The 13083-nt window shown below is 46.0% G+C and overlaps 2 protein-coding genes across 2 annotated transcripts; one reads left to right on the top strand and one right to left on the bottom strand.

Moving 5' to 3' along the window:
* The first annotated feature begins 77 nt into the window (after nucleotides 1–77).
* On the top strand, nucleotides 78–2419 carry LOC124703080 (putative receptor-like protein kinase At1g80870). Its single transcript, XM_047235293.1, has one exon. The coding sequence runs from the start codon at nucleotides 185–187 to the stop codon at nucleotides 2054–2056; it is 1872 nt and encodes a 623-aa protein (XP_047091249.1). The 5' UTR covers nucleotides 78–184; the 3' UTR covers nucleotides 2057–2419.
* A 6452-nt stretch (nucleotides 2420–8871) lies between these two features.
* Nucleotides 8872–12672, bottom strand: LOC124703071 (transmembrane 9 superfamily member 9-like; the record flags this gene model as incomplete). Its single annotated transcript, XM_047235282.1, is given in 7 exon segments — nucleotides 8872–10408; nucleotides 10579–10732; nucleotides 10823–10935; nucleotides 11030–11138; nucleotides 11229–11338; nucleotides 11425–11589; nucleotides 12600–12672. Coding segments are annotated over 7 exon segments (1882 nt in total), but the record flags the coding sequence as incomplete, so codon positions are not given.
* Nucleotides 12673–13083: the final 411 nt, after the last annotated feature.

Raw genomic sequence — 13083 nt, 5'->3', positions numbered from 1 at the left:
CGCAGACGGCGATTGCACATGCGCGCAAGCACATCTAAATCTAGTTATTATTCAACGCCTCTGTTTCCCTCCTGCTTCCCGCTTCTGCGACTACGACTAGAGAGTAGAGACCACCCGCCCCTACTCGCGTCGTGTCACTTGTGCGGTTGTGCCCCGCCCGCCATCTGCACTGCACTGCACAGCCATGCCCTCCCGCCTTCTCCAGCCATTGCCACCACCAACTCCTCCCCCTCCCCCTCCTCTCCCCGCCAAGAACCACCGCCACGTCCTGCTCGCAGTCACCACCGCGGCGGCGACAGCAGGCTTGCTCCTCCTACTCCTACTCCTCCTCGTGCTCCACCTCCGCCGACGCCGGCGCCGGCTCCCCACACTACCATTCTCCCCGCCACAGGCACCTGCGCGCCCGCTGCGTCGTTACTCCCGCCGCGCGCTCCGCCGCGCCACCGGGGGCTTCCACCCCTCCCGCCTCCTCGGTCGCGGCGCCGCCTCGCCCGTCTACCTCGCCACCTTCCCCGATGCCTCTCTCGCCGCCGTCAAGACGTGCTCGTCGCCTCACGAGCTCCACGTGCTCTCGTCGCTCCCCGCTAATTCCCCGCGGCTCGTCTCGCTCCTCGGGTACTCCGGCTCCGGCTCCGCCGCCGACCAACCCCTGCTCCTCGTCTTCGAGTACCTGCCGCAGGGATCCCTCCAGGGAGCACTTTTCAGCGAAGGCCGCTTCCTGGACTGGACGCAGCGGCTCGCCGTCGTCCGCGACGTGGCGTGCGCGCTGGCGTTCCTCCACGCCGAGTGCCAGCCGCCGGTCGTGCACGGCGATCTCAAGCCCAGCAACGTTCTCCTCGACGACGACTTCCGCGCTAAGGTCGCCGACTTCGGCCTCGCGCGTTTCAAGACTCCTGATGCCATCGCCGCCTCCGGCCCCGCCGGGGACGACTTCATGAGCCAAGAACTCGGCGAGGCCGGCGACCTCTCCACCACTGCCTCTGCCGTCGGTTTAGTCAAAGCGGACGCCAGAGAGGACTCGGGGCCGGCAAGAGCGTGGGGGAAGGAGTGGTGGTGGAAGCAGGACGGCAGCGGCGAGCTCGACTCACGGGACTACGTGGCCGAGTGGATCGGCAGCCAAATCTGCCCGGAAAGGAATCCAGATTGGGCCGACGACAACGACGGCCACGCCAACGACCATAATAAGAACTCACCCTCTGTCACGGACGACAACGCCGTGCCAGCCTCACCAGAGGATAAGAAGAACGCGGATAATGCCGACTACAGCGCCAATAAAGGCAACGCCGGCGAAAAGAAGGAGGCGACCCAGATGCGAGAGTGGTGGAAGGAAGAGTTCTTCGAGGAGATGAGCAAGAAAGGCGGCAGCTTTGACAAGCGGCGCCGAGGCACCGCCAAGCCGTGGCTGCGGTCGATCAGTATGAACACCAGCAACGTCGTCCGCAATGTCAGCGGGGACGGCAGCGTCGAGCCGAGTGCTCTCGACATGAGCTTCCGAAGGAACCGAAAGAGGAGCCGCCGGCGCGGCCAGTCTGCAGGCAGCGGCGACATGCACAGCGGCGACCTGTTCAGCCGGGATCTCAGCACGACTACGAGCATGCGGGGCACCGTGTGCTACGTCGCGCCGGAGTGCGGCGGCGGCCCGTGCGAGCACGGCAGCGACCTGCTCGAGAAGGCCGACGTATACAGCTTCGGCGTGCTGGTGCTGGTGATTTTGTCCGGCCGGCGGCCGCTCCACATCCTGTCGTCGCCGATGAAGCTGGAGAAGGCCAACCTGGTGAGCTGGTGCCGGCAGCTCGCGCGCACTGGCAACGTGCTCGAGCTATTGGACGAGAGGCTGGAGGGCGCCTACGACAAGGACCAGGCCACGCTCTGCGTGCAGCTCGCGCTCTTGTGCCTGCAGAGGCAGCCGGAACACCGGCCGGACAGTACGGACATTGTCAAGATCCTTGCCGGCGAGATGGAGCTGCCCCCCGTGCCCGTGGAGTTCTCGCCGTCGCCACGAATCCGGCCGTTCCCGCGGTCATCACGACGGGCGCAGCCCGATGCCACTGAGTGATGGTAACTTTGCTGACTCAAGAAGTGCTCTGCTTGTCTACTGCAAATTTGTGGTGTTGTCATTTTCTTGTATACATAGGATTTATTCTTCTTCGACTAATTTTTTAACATGAAATTCATTCGATTCTAACAGTTTGATGTTGCAAGTTGTGAGTTGTGACATAGTCTAGCAATAGTTCCAAAACATTTTGCTGACCATTTCAGCGCTAGTTCCAAGATATACTTCACAAGAGTGGACTGGTGAATTGTTGTTTTTGCACATTGGATGTCTTCCTCTTGAATTAGTAAGGAATTCGTTGCTCACAGTTATTCTCTCAATGTATCTGACTTGCAAGAATCAAAAAAATACTTCAGTATTCAATTGCGAAGCATGGTCTCTGTCAATTAGGAGAAGGAGAAATAAGCCATGTGAGCAATCAAGTCGATCAGATATTTTACTTGTGTCAATGAAACATAGACATCAACGTAATTTTCGGTGCTACATCATCCAGGCCACCAGATGCCATAGAAAAGGAAGCAGATTGCGTACTCTCTTGTGCTCGAAATGCCAAAGAAATGTCCAACTGTGATTCGTCTCTATCTCCCTTCAGCTGAAAATGATTTCTAGCAAATCGGTCAACTCTAGACACCAGCCAGGAAAACATAGAAGACTTGGATTTGTTTCTCTTGCCATGAATCGAGCAACTAAATGTCCAGTTCAGGCTCTGCTGTGAGTTTGCAGAGTGACTACATACCGGAAGTTTCAATTTCAAAGCTGCGAGCTCGTGCATGCGAGGAGTTTCGAACTGGGACATAGTGGCAGGCACACGTGGTTGCTATCTTGTGTTTGATCGACAGTTTCACCAACCACACCATCCATGGTCGCCTGGTTGGTATTTCTCTTCTATCCTCAATCCCCTTCGGTAAAATTTCTGCTTACTTTTCTTCAAGGAGACAACTACCACCTGGAAAATCATCAACATTAGCTAGTAGGGAGTCAGAAGAATCTACTACTCAGTACCAACTCCGATCCATTCTTCCTTGAAAAATAAAAGCAAAAAAGGTTATGTAGAATTTCAGGGTTAACCAAAACTCCACATTTAAGAAACAACTTTTCCCATAAACCTTCCGTGCAAAGAGTACATGTAACATTCCATTCATATTCCTTCGAATTCAACGGTGTTGGTATGAACAAAATACACTAATAGCATATCCGCGCTCAGTGTTTGGATGGCCTTATTTTTCCCTAGTTCATACTTCAGCTAGTCCATAGATTCCACAAAGGCCATCATCATCCAGTGGGATTGTCCGGAAGTGAAAGCTTTGGCCTCCAACACCTTTCAGATTAGCCTTAATCTTCTGCCGCAGCAGTAGTTTACTATTGGCAAATGGTGTTGGTGATTATTGTGGTGACTTGTGCACTCAAAGTGCTTCCACAATGTGGTGTGGCAGTGTGGCACTGCCCTACCATCTTCCTGGCAACCCACATGACTTTCCAGCTCCTAGTGCTGTCCATTTCGGTTAGTTTATGGCCACCGTTTGGTTGGATTAGGCTGTGAAATGTCCCCGTTCTGCACTAGACAATCTTTCAGTTGGTAAGGCAACAATCCTTTGTTATTGTTGGCCAATTATTTTAGTGGTTGCTCTGCCTGCCTAAGATATCACCAGCTCTTCAAGTTGACGTCTGCGTCTGCAAGATCTGTCTCAGCAGAGCTCTTAATGTACAGTGTTGCTAGTTACTAAGAACATACTATTTTTTGCAAGGAAAATTAGAAAGCATAAAGCAGTATGTTCAAGTTGTTTAATGATGTGGACTGGTCATAGCATCGAGAGCGCGGTAACTCGACAAACAGGCCGGTCAAATACTGTAAAAAGACAAAAGTACCAAGAGCAAAAAAGAATAGACGGTCCTGTCTCGATGCATGATGGACCAGGTTGCCCTGGAAGGCTGTTAAAAGTGTGTTTCTTCTAGTCAATTTTATGTCCAACCCATGAAAAGAATGGAAAGCTTACATGGTCCATAATCTACCCAGCAGTGCAATGTTGAATGAGTATCAGATTACATGGTCCATAATCTACCCAACATGGTTAATTAAGTTTCCACTTTTAGCAAGAAGTCATTTTTTCCGATTTTTCTTGGATTAATCCTATGTCACAATTTGGATCTCAACTTTGATCGAAAGTTGTGAATGCAAAATTAGGGGCTCTTTTTAGCACTGCAAAGTGCACCTTTTTATATGAAGACTTCTTTAACAGTGCAATTAGCTTCAAGATCAGGAGTGTAATTTCAAATCTGAACACAAGGCTAGATTCACTGCAGAGGACTTTACCTCTACCTATCCGCAACAACTCACTCCCCTTTGATAGTTTGATCCCACCTTTGTAGGTATTCTACTGCAATGTTATTTTGGGGGCTTCGAAGAGAAAAAAAAATATAGAATTTTCTTCTACTGTCCAATCACAACATTTGTTTTAAAGAGTGCTACTGTATATCCATCCATTTCGATTATCACTTCCTCTTACGGGCATCCATTTTCTGAAAACGGTACCCTTAATTATCCATGTCAATATATCATCGGTTTGACTTGACAAATATTATTTCTTCTCGGGTTGGAGCATTATCTAGATCCAGGTTGCTTCTTCTTAATTGCTGCTCTTCAGCCAATCATGTCATAGTCGCCCGCTTGATTGGTGCCTGGATTTGGTATAGGACATTATGGGGCTATGCATAATTGATCATTGTTTGATTAATTGATTGACTCAACTGATAGTAAGGTAGGATATACGAGGCAAGCGATTCCTCTTAGGGTTGTTGATGTTTCATCCATGGTCTCCCTGGGATGCTTGATTTGTTGCAGTTGCAACAGCAAGGAACCATGTTATCGGAAAAAAAAAAAGCTAAATACACCACTAGTCCTAATAGTTGTACTCTATGTACAATTTAGTCCTAATAGTTGTAAAATGGGGTGAAGTCCCAATGTGCAACAGTAGTCCCAAATGATCCTAATGACAACATGTGGAAGCGATGCCCCTTAGGGTTGTTGCTGTTTCATCCATGGTCTCCCTGGGATGCTTGAGTTGCAACATAAAGGAACCATGTTATCGAAAAAAAAAAACACAGCAAGGAACCATGGTCACAGTCGGTGCACCAACATGGCCAGTCGATTCGTCCATTTGCACAGCACAGATCAGGCCCGAGATTAAGAGAATGGCTCTGCCCTTCTTTGCAGAATTGGACTTGCTCTTTTCTTTGGAGGATTTGGTGGATTGTGGTGCCCTTTTGTTTCTGATTGGCATCTAGGCCATGTTTTGTTTGGTGGTGTTCGTTGTAACGTGTGTAAGATCCTTTAGTCGTAGGCTCGTAGCCCTCTTTTGAGTGGTGGGTGTTTCGTCTTGTCTTAGGCTTGTAACTATCTTCGTTCTACCAATGCACTGAGGCGCGTCCTTTTGCGTTTACGTGAAAAAAAAGTCCGTGCAATAGCGACACAAGAGTGATGGGTCCTTGCTCGAGCAGTGCAACATGAGTACCTACTATAGGTCATCTTATTTATGTAACTCTCAGGGACTTCTCTCTTAATCTCTAGAGAAACACCTAGGTACGTGGTGATCTCTGCAAGAAAAATGTCTGCATTGATGAAGTAACTCTATTTTCGCAGATGATTCGAACTTTCGTCAACCATACATAGCTCTCTTATTTTGTGTTTTCATTCAAAGTCCTAGAATATCGTTTTTGCCAAATTTGCTGCACATGGTCGGACATTTCTAAAATCGTTTGGGAGACGTACCTTCTCCTTGCCATTTCACACAACTTCCATGTTAAAAGTTTTATGTTTAGAGGATCATAGCCAAATTTCTTTACTAAGTACTCCTCCATTCTGAAACAGTCTACATTCTAGCCTCAAATTTTGTTCTGAAATAGTCTACATTTTAGCTTTTAGTCAACAACAACACTCAAAATGAAGTGGTTTTGCTCTCTTTAGTGGATGTTGTTATTTTCAATGTAACTTGGATTGGTTGCTCACATATCTAAGTAGTACTAATAAATGCAATACTAGTTTGTCTTAGTTTTTCTAGGATGTAGACTAAATCAGAATGGAGGGAGTAGATGAATTGTGGTACTAAGTATGTCTCTCACAAATCTTCTTAACTTTATGCCAGTACGGTTTGTGGTGTCCTTTGCACATTAGCGAGCTGATTCAATCATCGCAAATGATTCCAGATTTCATCAAGTGTAGCTCTTCAAATTTCATGTTTTGCTTCTAAATTATTTTTAATATTAGCTTGTTTTTGCCATTCCGCACAAATTTCATGTTGCAAGCTATTTGTTCCAAGGATCATGAAGTGGTTATGAGTTCTTTAGGAAGTAGATGAGTTTTGAGTCTATGCATCTCTATATTTCCAGGCATCTCTATGGCGACACTCTGTTCATCCTCTTACCTTTGCACCAACACTTGATTACACGAAAAAGATCGGGATTGATGAGGTTATTCAATTTTTTATTCCTGCTTTCGTCAATTGCACCTTTCCAACTCCATGTTTTAGTTCAAAGTTTAACAAGATTGATTTTACGAAATTCGTTGAACGGTCCACATTTTCAAACTTCCCTTCAGTCATACCTTCACCCCTTCATTCCGCACAACTCAAATGCTACAAGTTCTCTGTCTCAGGGGGTCATATCCTGAGCGGTTGTGAGGTATTTACAAGTGTGGGGTCATCGACTAAAATATGAGGTAAGTTCGCCCTACTAGAAAGAGCTGAGCACAACCATCGTAAGGCAAAACAGAGTGTGCATTCCCTCTAAGACAATGCAAAGAGTGTTGTTATCCCTCTGATACGTCATCCGGGTCTTTCAATATTGAAAAAAAATGCTATTTGAAATCTCAAAAAAATTAAAATAATTTTTTCATGTACATGTTATGTTGATACTTACTTGTGTAAGTTTTCACGGAAAAATACGATTGTACGTGGCCTACAGGAAAATGACAAAATATTCAAATAACACTATAATGATTGGTTGTGTACTGTTCACGGAAATAAGGAATTCCATTTTCACATTTATGTGTAGGTCACACATGATTTTTTTATGCCAAAATATGCACAAATAAGTGTGAACATAGGTTATACATTCTTGCATTTTTTTCAAAATTTTCTGAAACTTTAAAAATACATTTTTTTATAAATTTTCATAATAAGGTGCATGTACACTTGGGTTCACACCGCCCGGTGTCCATGCCAAATGCCACACTAAAATAGCCATCAAGCCTGTCCCAGTTGGGCCTTGTTGTGCTGGGCCAGGTGCGCGTCTTGATGCAGGCAACTAGTCATCCCCTGACTTCCATTTTTCTCACGACGAACTTGACTCAGTTCTTTGTCTTCATGGAGAGGCTGTTTGAAAGGGAGTTTCTAGTTGTCTCGTGTACAATAGCATGAGGAAATACTCGATAAGAGGAATATAATCTAGCTCGCTGATCCTCATGTTTGCATGGCTAGATATGAATTATTACATAGGCATTTTATTGTAAATCAACACTTGGTTTGTTGTTGATAGCACTTGAGCTTATATAATAGATGTGGATCCTTCTCGGAAAAAATTGTGATGTTTCTTTTTGTAATTTTCTCTTGCCATCATAATCTTGGTGGAACCGCGCAAGAGGAGTTTTCCCCCATATAAGAATATTCAAGAAGAAGATAACAACAAATACGTTGTCAGAGAAAGTGAATGTTGTGTCCTCAAAGCAATGTTCTTCCATTCCGAGCCCTTGAACAACTTGTAGAGGCGTGAAGAAGGGTAACGAGGAAGCAAACACATGAAAACCCAAAGCAAGAGCATAGTTGTCAGCAGTCCACCACTCTTGGATGGAGAAAGGAAGCTAAGGACTGCAAATACTATATGGTGACAAGCAACACTCTCTCCATCCTCTTATCTTGGCACCAACACTTCCGTTATTGACGAGGTTGTTCCATTTTTCATTCCAGCTTTCGTCAATTGTACCTTTCCAGTTTCGTGTTTTAGTTCAAAGTTTAACACGATCGATTTACAAAATTCGTGGAATAGGGTCTACATTAATTGGAGGGGGCATATAGGCAGTTTCCGGTCAGTTCGCATATTATATAGGGTGCTTTCAAAAGAAGAAAAAAGTGCATGTGGTTGTGTGTGTGTGTGTGGGGGTGGGGGGGGGCATGGCCCCAGCCCGCAACCCTGCCTCCGTCCCAGTCAGGGAACATATCCTAAGTTGCCATGAGTTATTGGCTAAGTGTGGAGTCATTAGTCATAGACATAAGTAAGTTCATTATGGTAGGAAGTGGCGAGCACAACCTCAATAATGCAATGCTGGCAACCTAAACCAGAGCGTGCATTCTCTCAGGCAATGCAAAGAGTGTTCTTCTCCCTGCTGCCATAAGAGTAAGGAGAAAAAAAAACTAATAATCCAGACTGTCATGTTTGCTTTGACAAAAGTGGTAGTGTGAGGATGGTGTTTCGTTTTTGTTGATCAAACTTATGTTTGATGGCAGATGAACTAGTACTCCGTACTTTTGTTTAGTTGGTAGTGTTTTTTCCTTGCTGCATAATTCTTGACAGTTTACTTGATCTTACCTCGAGATTCTTCTAGTTTACTTAATCTTACCTCAAGATTCGTCCAGTTCATTTGGTTTCACCTCAAGATTCTTCCAGTTTACTTCTGTGTAAGCAGAAATGGAGAAGGGTATATGTCAACCGATGTCACTATTCACTTACTGCATTCATTCAAAACAATATGGAGCGCACAAATTACAGTTACATACATATATTTCCTAATCATTTCATCCAATAATCATTTTCATAGAGTACAACTTCAATGACGAAGAACTAGAACTAGTCAGAACATTTTACTGCAGCAATATCTTTAATACAAGACTTAATGTACGTGACAATTACATTACATGTGGCCTGAACATAAATGAGATTTATCGGTGTCCGTATACAATTCACTCTGCAACAAGCACTCAATAGGCATCCTCGTGATCCAAAGGCTAAAGAAAAAAAAAAGGATAAGAGAACAAAACTCACTGAGCTAGCTATGATACTTTAATCGTGGATAACATATCTTCATCTTAACAACCAGCTTTGACAACTCAGAACTGATGCCACATCAAGCTATACTTCGAAGACCTGTAGCATTCACTGTCTGAAGCATAGACCCTTCACCGTGGCAACGAAGAATTAGGCAGAAGATGTTTACTCAATCTTCACAGACGAGTAAATCAGCCTGGTGAACATGAAGCATGCATAGAATCCTATTGTACCCGTCAAGGCAAAGAATGAATATGAGGCTATAAGCATGTAGCCGAAGTAAAGGACAGCTGACACAAACTTTGTGATCTCCAGCTTTGTGAAGAAGTAGAAGGTGGCATACAGGAAGAGGTACAGGGCAGAAGACCCCGATGTCAAGTATGACCTCCACCACCACAGGTAATCCTCACTGCATAGCTGGAAGTAGCAGAGCACAATTGAGATCTCAGCGCATGTGACGATAAGGATCAGGAAGACAAGGAAGAGGAACCCAAAGATGTAGTAGAATTGGTGCAGCCAGATAGAGGTCAGGATAAAGAAGAGCTCAATGAACACAGCTCCAAATGGAAGGATCCCTCCAATTAGAATAGAGAAGATTGGGTTCATGTACCAGGCCTGCTCAGGTACCTGCCTGGGTATCTTGTTCGTCTTCACAGGGTCTTCAATGGCAGGTTTCTTGAAACCAAGGAAACTCCCAACAAAAACTAAAGGCACTGAGATACCGAACCAAAGGAGGACAAGGGCGAACATTGTGCTGAATGGAACTGCGCCAGAGGACTTCTGACCCCAGATAAGAATATTCAAGAAGAAGAAAATAGCGAACACGCTGCCAGGGAAAGTGAATGCTGTCCTCAAAGCAATGTTCTTCCATTCTGAGCCCTTAAACAACTTGTAGAGGCGTGAAGAAGAGTAGCCAGCAAGCAAACCCATGAAAACCCAAAGCAAGAGCATAGCTGTCATCAGTCCACCCCTGTTGGATGGAGAAAGGAAGCCAAGGACTGCAAAGACCATGGTGACAAGCATCATGCCAAAAAATTGGACACCTGTTCCAACATAAACACAGAGCCAGTCTGAGTGTGCCGGAGGCCTGAAAACATCACCATGAACAAGCTTCCATCCTGTTTCTTCTTGGGCTTCCTCTTGGGTCTCTAGCTGGTTGTACTTGGAGATATCCCGGTAGAGGGTTCGAAGCATGATCATTGCAACCATTCCCGAAAGGAAGAGAACGATCATGAGAGAATTCACAATGGAGAACCAGTGGATTTGATCATCTGTCATCAGCAGATAACTGTCCCAGCGAGATGCCCACTTGATATCACTCTCCTGCAAGTTGCTAGAATAGTTAAAGAATGAACAATTATGAAAACATTTTCAAGTAAAAAAACACATTGAATAACATCCAAGCTCCACGTGGTACATACTACAAGTACCACAGTAAATGCAATCACATCAATAGAGATGAAACATATATAGGTTTGCACGTTAATTCTGACCTTGAAATCCACGTCGTATGTAAATACAATGTCTTTGCCAGCTTCAACCTCTTGAGGAGAATCAGATGATGTAATTATACGTTTTGCATGAGGATCACAAGTGGTCAGACGGGTCTTCTTGTCATTCCACTGTCCTTCGTATTCGTGCTTAACACTGCAGCATATGCCATTGTTTCATTTCAAATCTAACAAGAAGGATGTGAACATGCAAATACATAAAATCACCAAAAAAGCTCAAATGTACCTGTAGGGTTTTACTTCAAAGGCCACTATTCTAGAAACATCTCTTAGCTCATCCCTGTGATATTTCACCGTAAACGACAAATGATTGTGGATGAAATATTTTTCATCCTTACTCTGTAAACAAACAGAAAAAAGGGAGAATGCACGGCATGAGAACTTTGCATTTAGACAACATTTGACCAGTGCGGTACATCATAGTTAGTCTTACCCCTGAGTATTGTCCTTTGGCTCCAACATGGAACCCATGTTGATAGAAATAAGCACCTTCCTGGTCCACTCTTTGAATGGGAACGACTAGAGGCAGGTTGTCAAGAATCCTGTTGGATGTAGGGGATTTATGTTAAGACCAATTGATATAAGAGAAGAAAAAATTCTTAGATGACCCAGAAACTAAATTACTAACATACATGTTCACGCGGTACTCATCTTCAATCTTTTCCTTGAGAACCTTCGCTTCCTTGTCCCCAACTGAAATCTTGCAGACTATCTGACACATCTGAGGCTCCCTCATTTCAAACTGGAAAACATATGCGCAAAGAAGTGAACTAAGGCCAGCTGTGCGATGCATTGATCGAAGCAAACAATGGACGGAGAAAAACAAACCACGTATGCGGAGTTCTCAATGCGATCTCCGCGAAGAACTTCACCGAGATTTTCAGCGCTGTCGACGATAGTGTCTGGCTTGCAGAACGGGAGAGAGTAGAATGAGTAGGGAAGCTGTGTCTTGATCGAAGTCAGTTTGTTGACTTTCACGGGAAGAAGGTCTTTCTGCAAACAAAGAGTAGAAACATTTCGGTTAGCAGTTGCGTAAGGACAAAGTGGATCGCTGTTAGCTGAACTGTAGGAAAATTTATTGGTGAGCATGGCACATGACCTAACACCTGCGAGCAAAAAAGACAGCACGAAGCCATGAAGCACGGGGCACTTGTCAGTTAACAGAAGAATTCTAAGTGCGTATAGAAGAAACGATAGGTTGGATATGACTTTAGACTAAGATTTAAACAAACATTTTATTTAAGTTCACAACCAACAAATGTTAACACGGTTGAGAAGGGAAAGGTCACGTCCTAGCAAACTCGTAATAGATTTTTTTTTAATTTCCGCCTGAGATTTACAGCTTATGACCGACCAAATCTGCACCCCAAGTCCTCGAAAGTCAGTTTAGAGAACTATATATCGTGATGTCATCAGACAAGTATCGAAGAACACAAATCAAGTTTTAGCGCCACATTATTGGCAGTCCACAGGCCAACACTCTGCAGTCCGTCTCTACGCATTGACTTACTATAAATCTCGTCAGCCCAAGGCATGGTCATTCCTCATATAACGCAGGAGCCAGTCATCACACAAGTATCGAGGATCACGAATCATGTTTTAGCGCCGCATTACCGTGAGACCACAGGTCGACACTCTGCAGTTCACGTCTCAACGCATTGACTAGTAAATCTCGTGGGCATGATTCGTCATACTATAACGCAGGAGCCGGCGCGGGCCAATAGATTTTTCGCACGCAACGCAAGAGCGTGATCCTACGTCTGGTTTCTCGAACCATACGTCCATACTGCCTCGCGCAACCAACCTACATTGCGGGAGGCTATATCCTAATCCAGCCGCGTGGTGGCGCCACCGCTAGCCAGATCTCGGGGAAACCCGGCCGCGCGAGGCCAGATCTGGGCACGCTGCCCCCAGATCCGGGCAGACGACGATCTCGCGTGGCACAACGCGGGGGAGGGGAGAGATCCACACGAGTACGGGAGGAAATGGGGGCGCGGCAATACCTTGTCGAAGTCGTTGGGCGCGACGCCGGGGAGGTAGAAGGCGGCGGCCGGGGCCACGAGGAGGCAGAGCGCGACGAGGCCAGAGCCGCGGCCGCGGCCGGCGGCGAGATCGCCATGGGGGCACTGGGGCGCGGAGGAGATCGCCAACGGGGGAGGAGTGACGAGACGAGATGGAGATGGCGCTTTTCCGTTTGCGACGAGGTGGTGTTTTAATGGAGGCGGGCAGGCACGCAGCGACTCTCGCTGCGCGTGAATCCCAGTAGATTTCAGTGACAGGTGGGTCCGGACAGTGGTTGGACCCAGCTGTCATTGCGACGTTAGTTAGTATAACCCGTTGCGGATGCGTATTTTACGGGTACACGCCCTCGTAGAAAACTGTGCAGGGAATCGTGCACTGACGTGTGGATTCAAAAGGTAGTTGGTCCCACATGGCAGTACGAGTGGGGATGGACTGGACGGGAACTTGTCAACTACGTCTACGTGG

Source organism: Lolium rigidum, chromosome 1, assembly GCF_022539505.1.
Source record: "Lolium rigidum isolate FL_2022 chromosome 1, APGP_CSIRO_Lrig_0.1, whole genome shotgun sequence".
Classification (NCBI taxonomy): Eukaryota; Viridiplantae; Streptophyta; class Magnoliopsida; order Poales; family Poaceae; genus Lolium; species Lolium rigidum.
The sequence above is the reverse complement of the archived record's forward strand: the minus strand, read 5'-3'. Positions and strand labels throughout refer to the sequence as shown.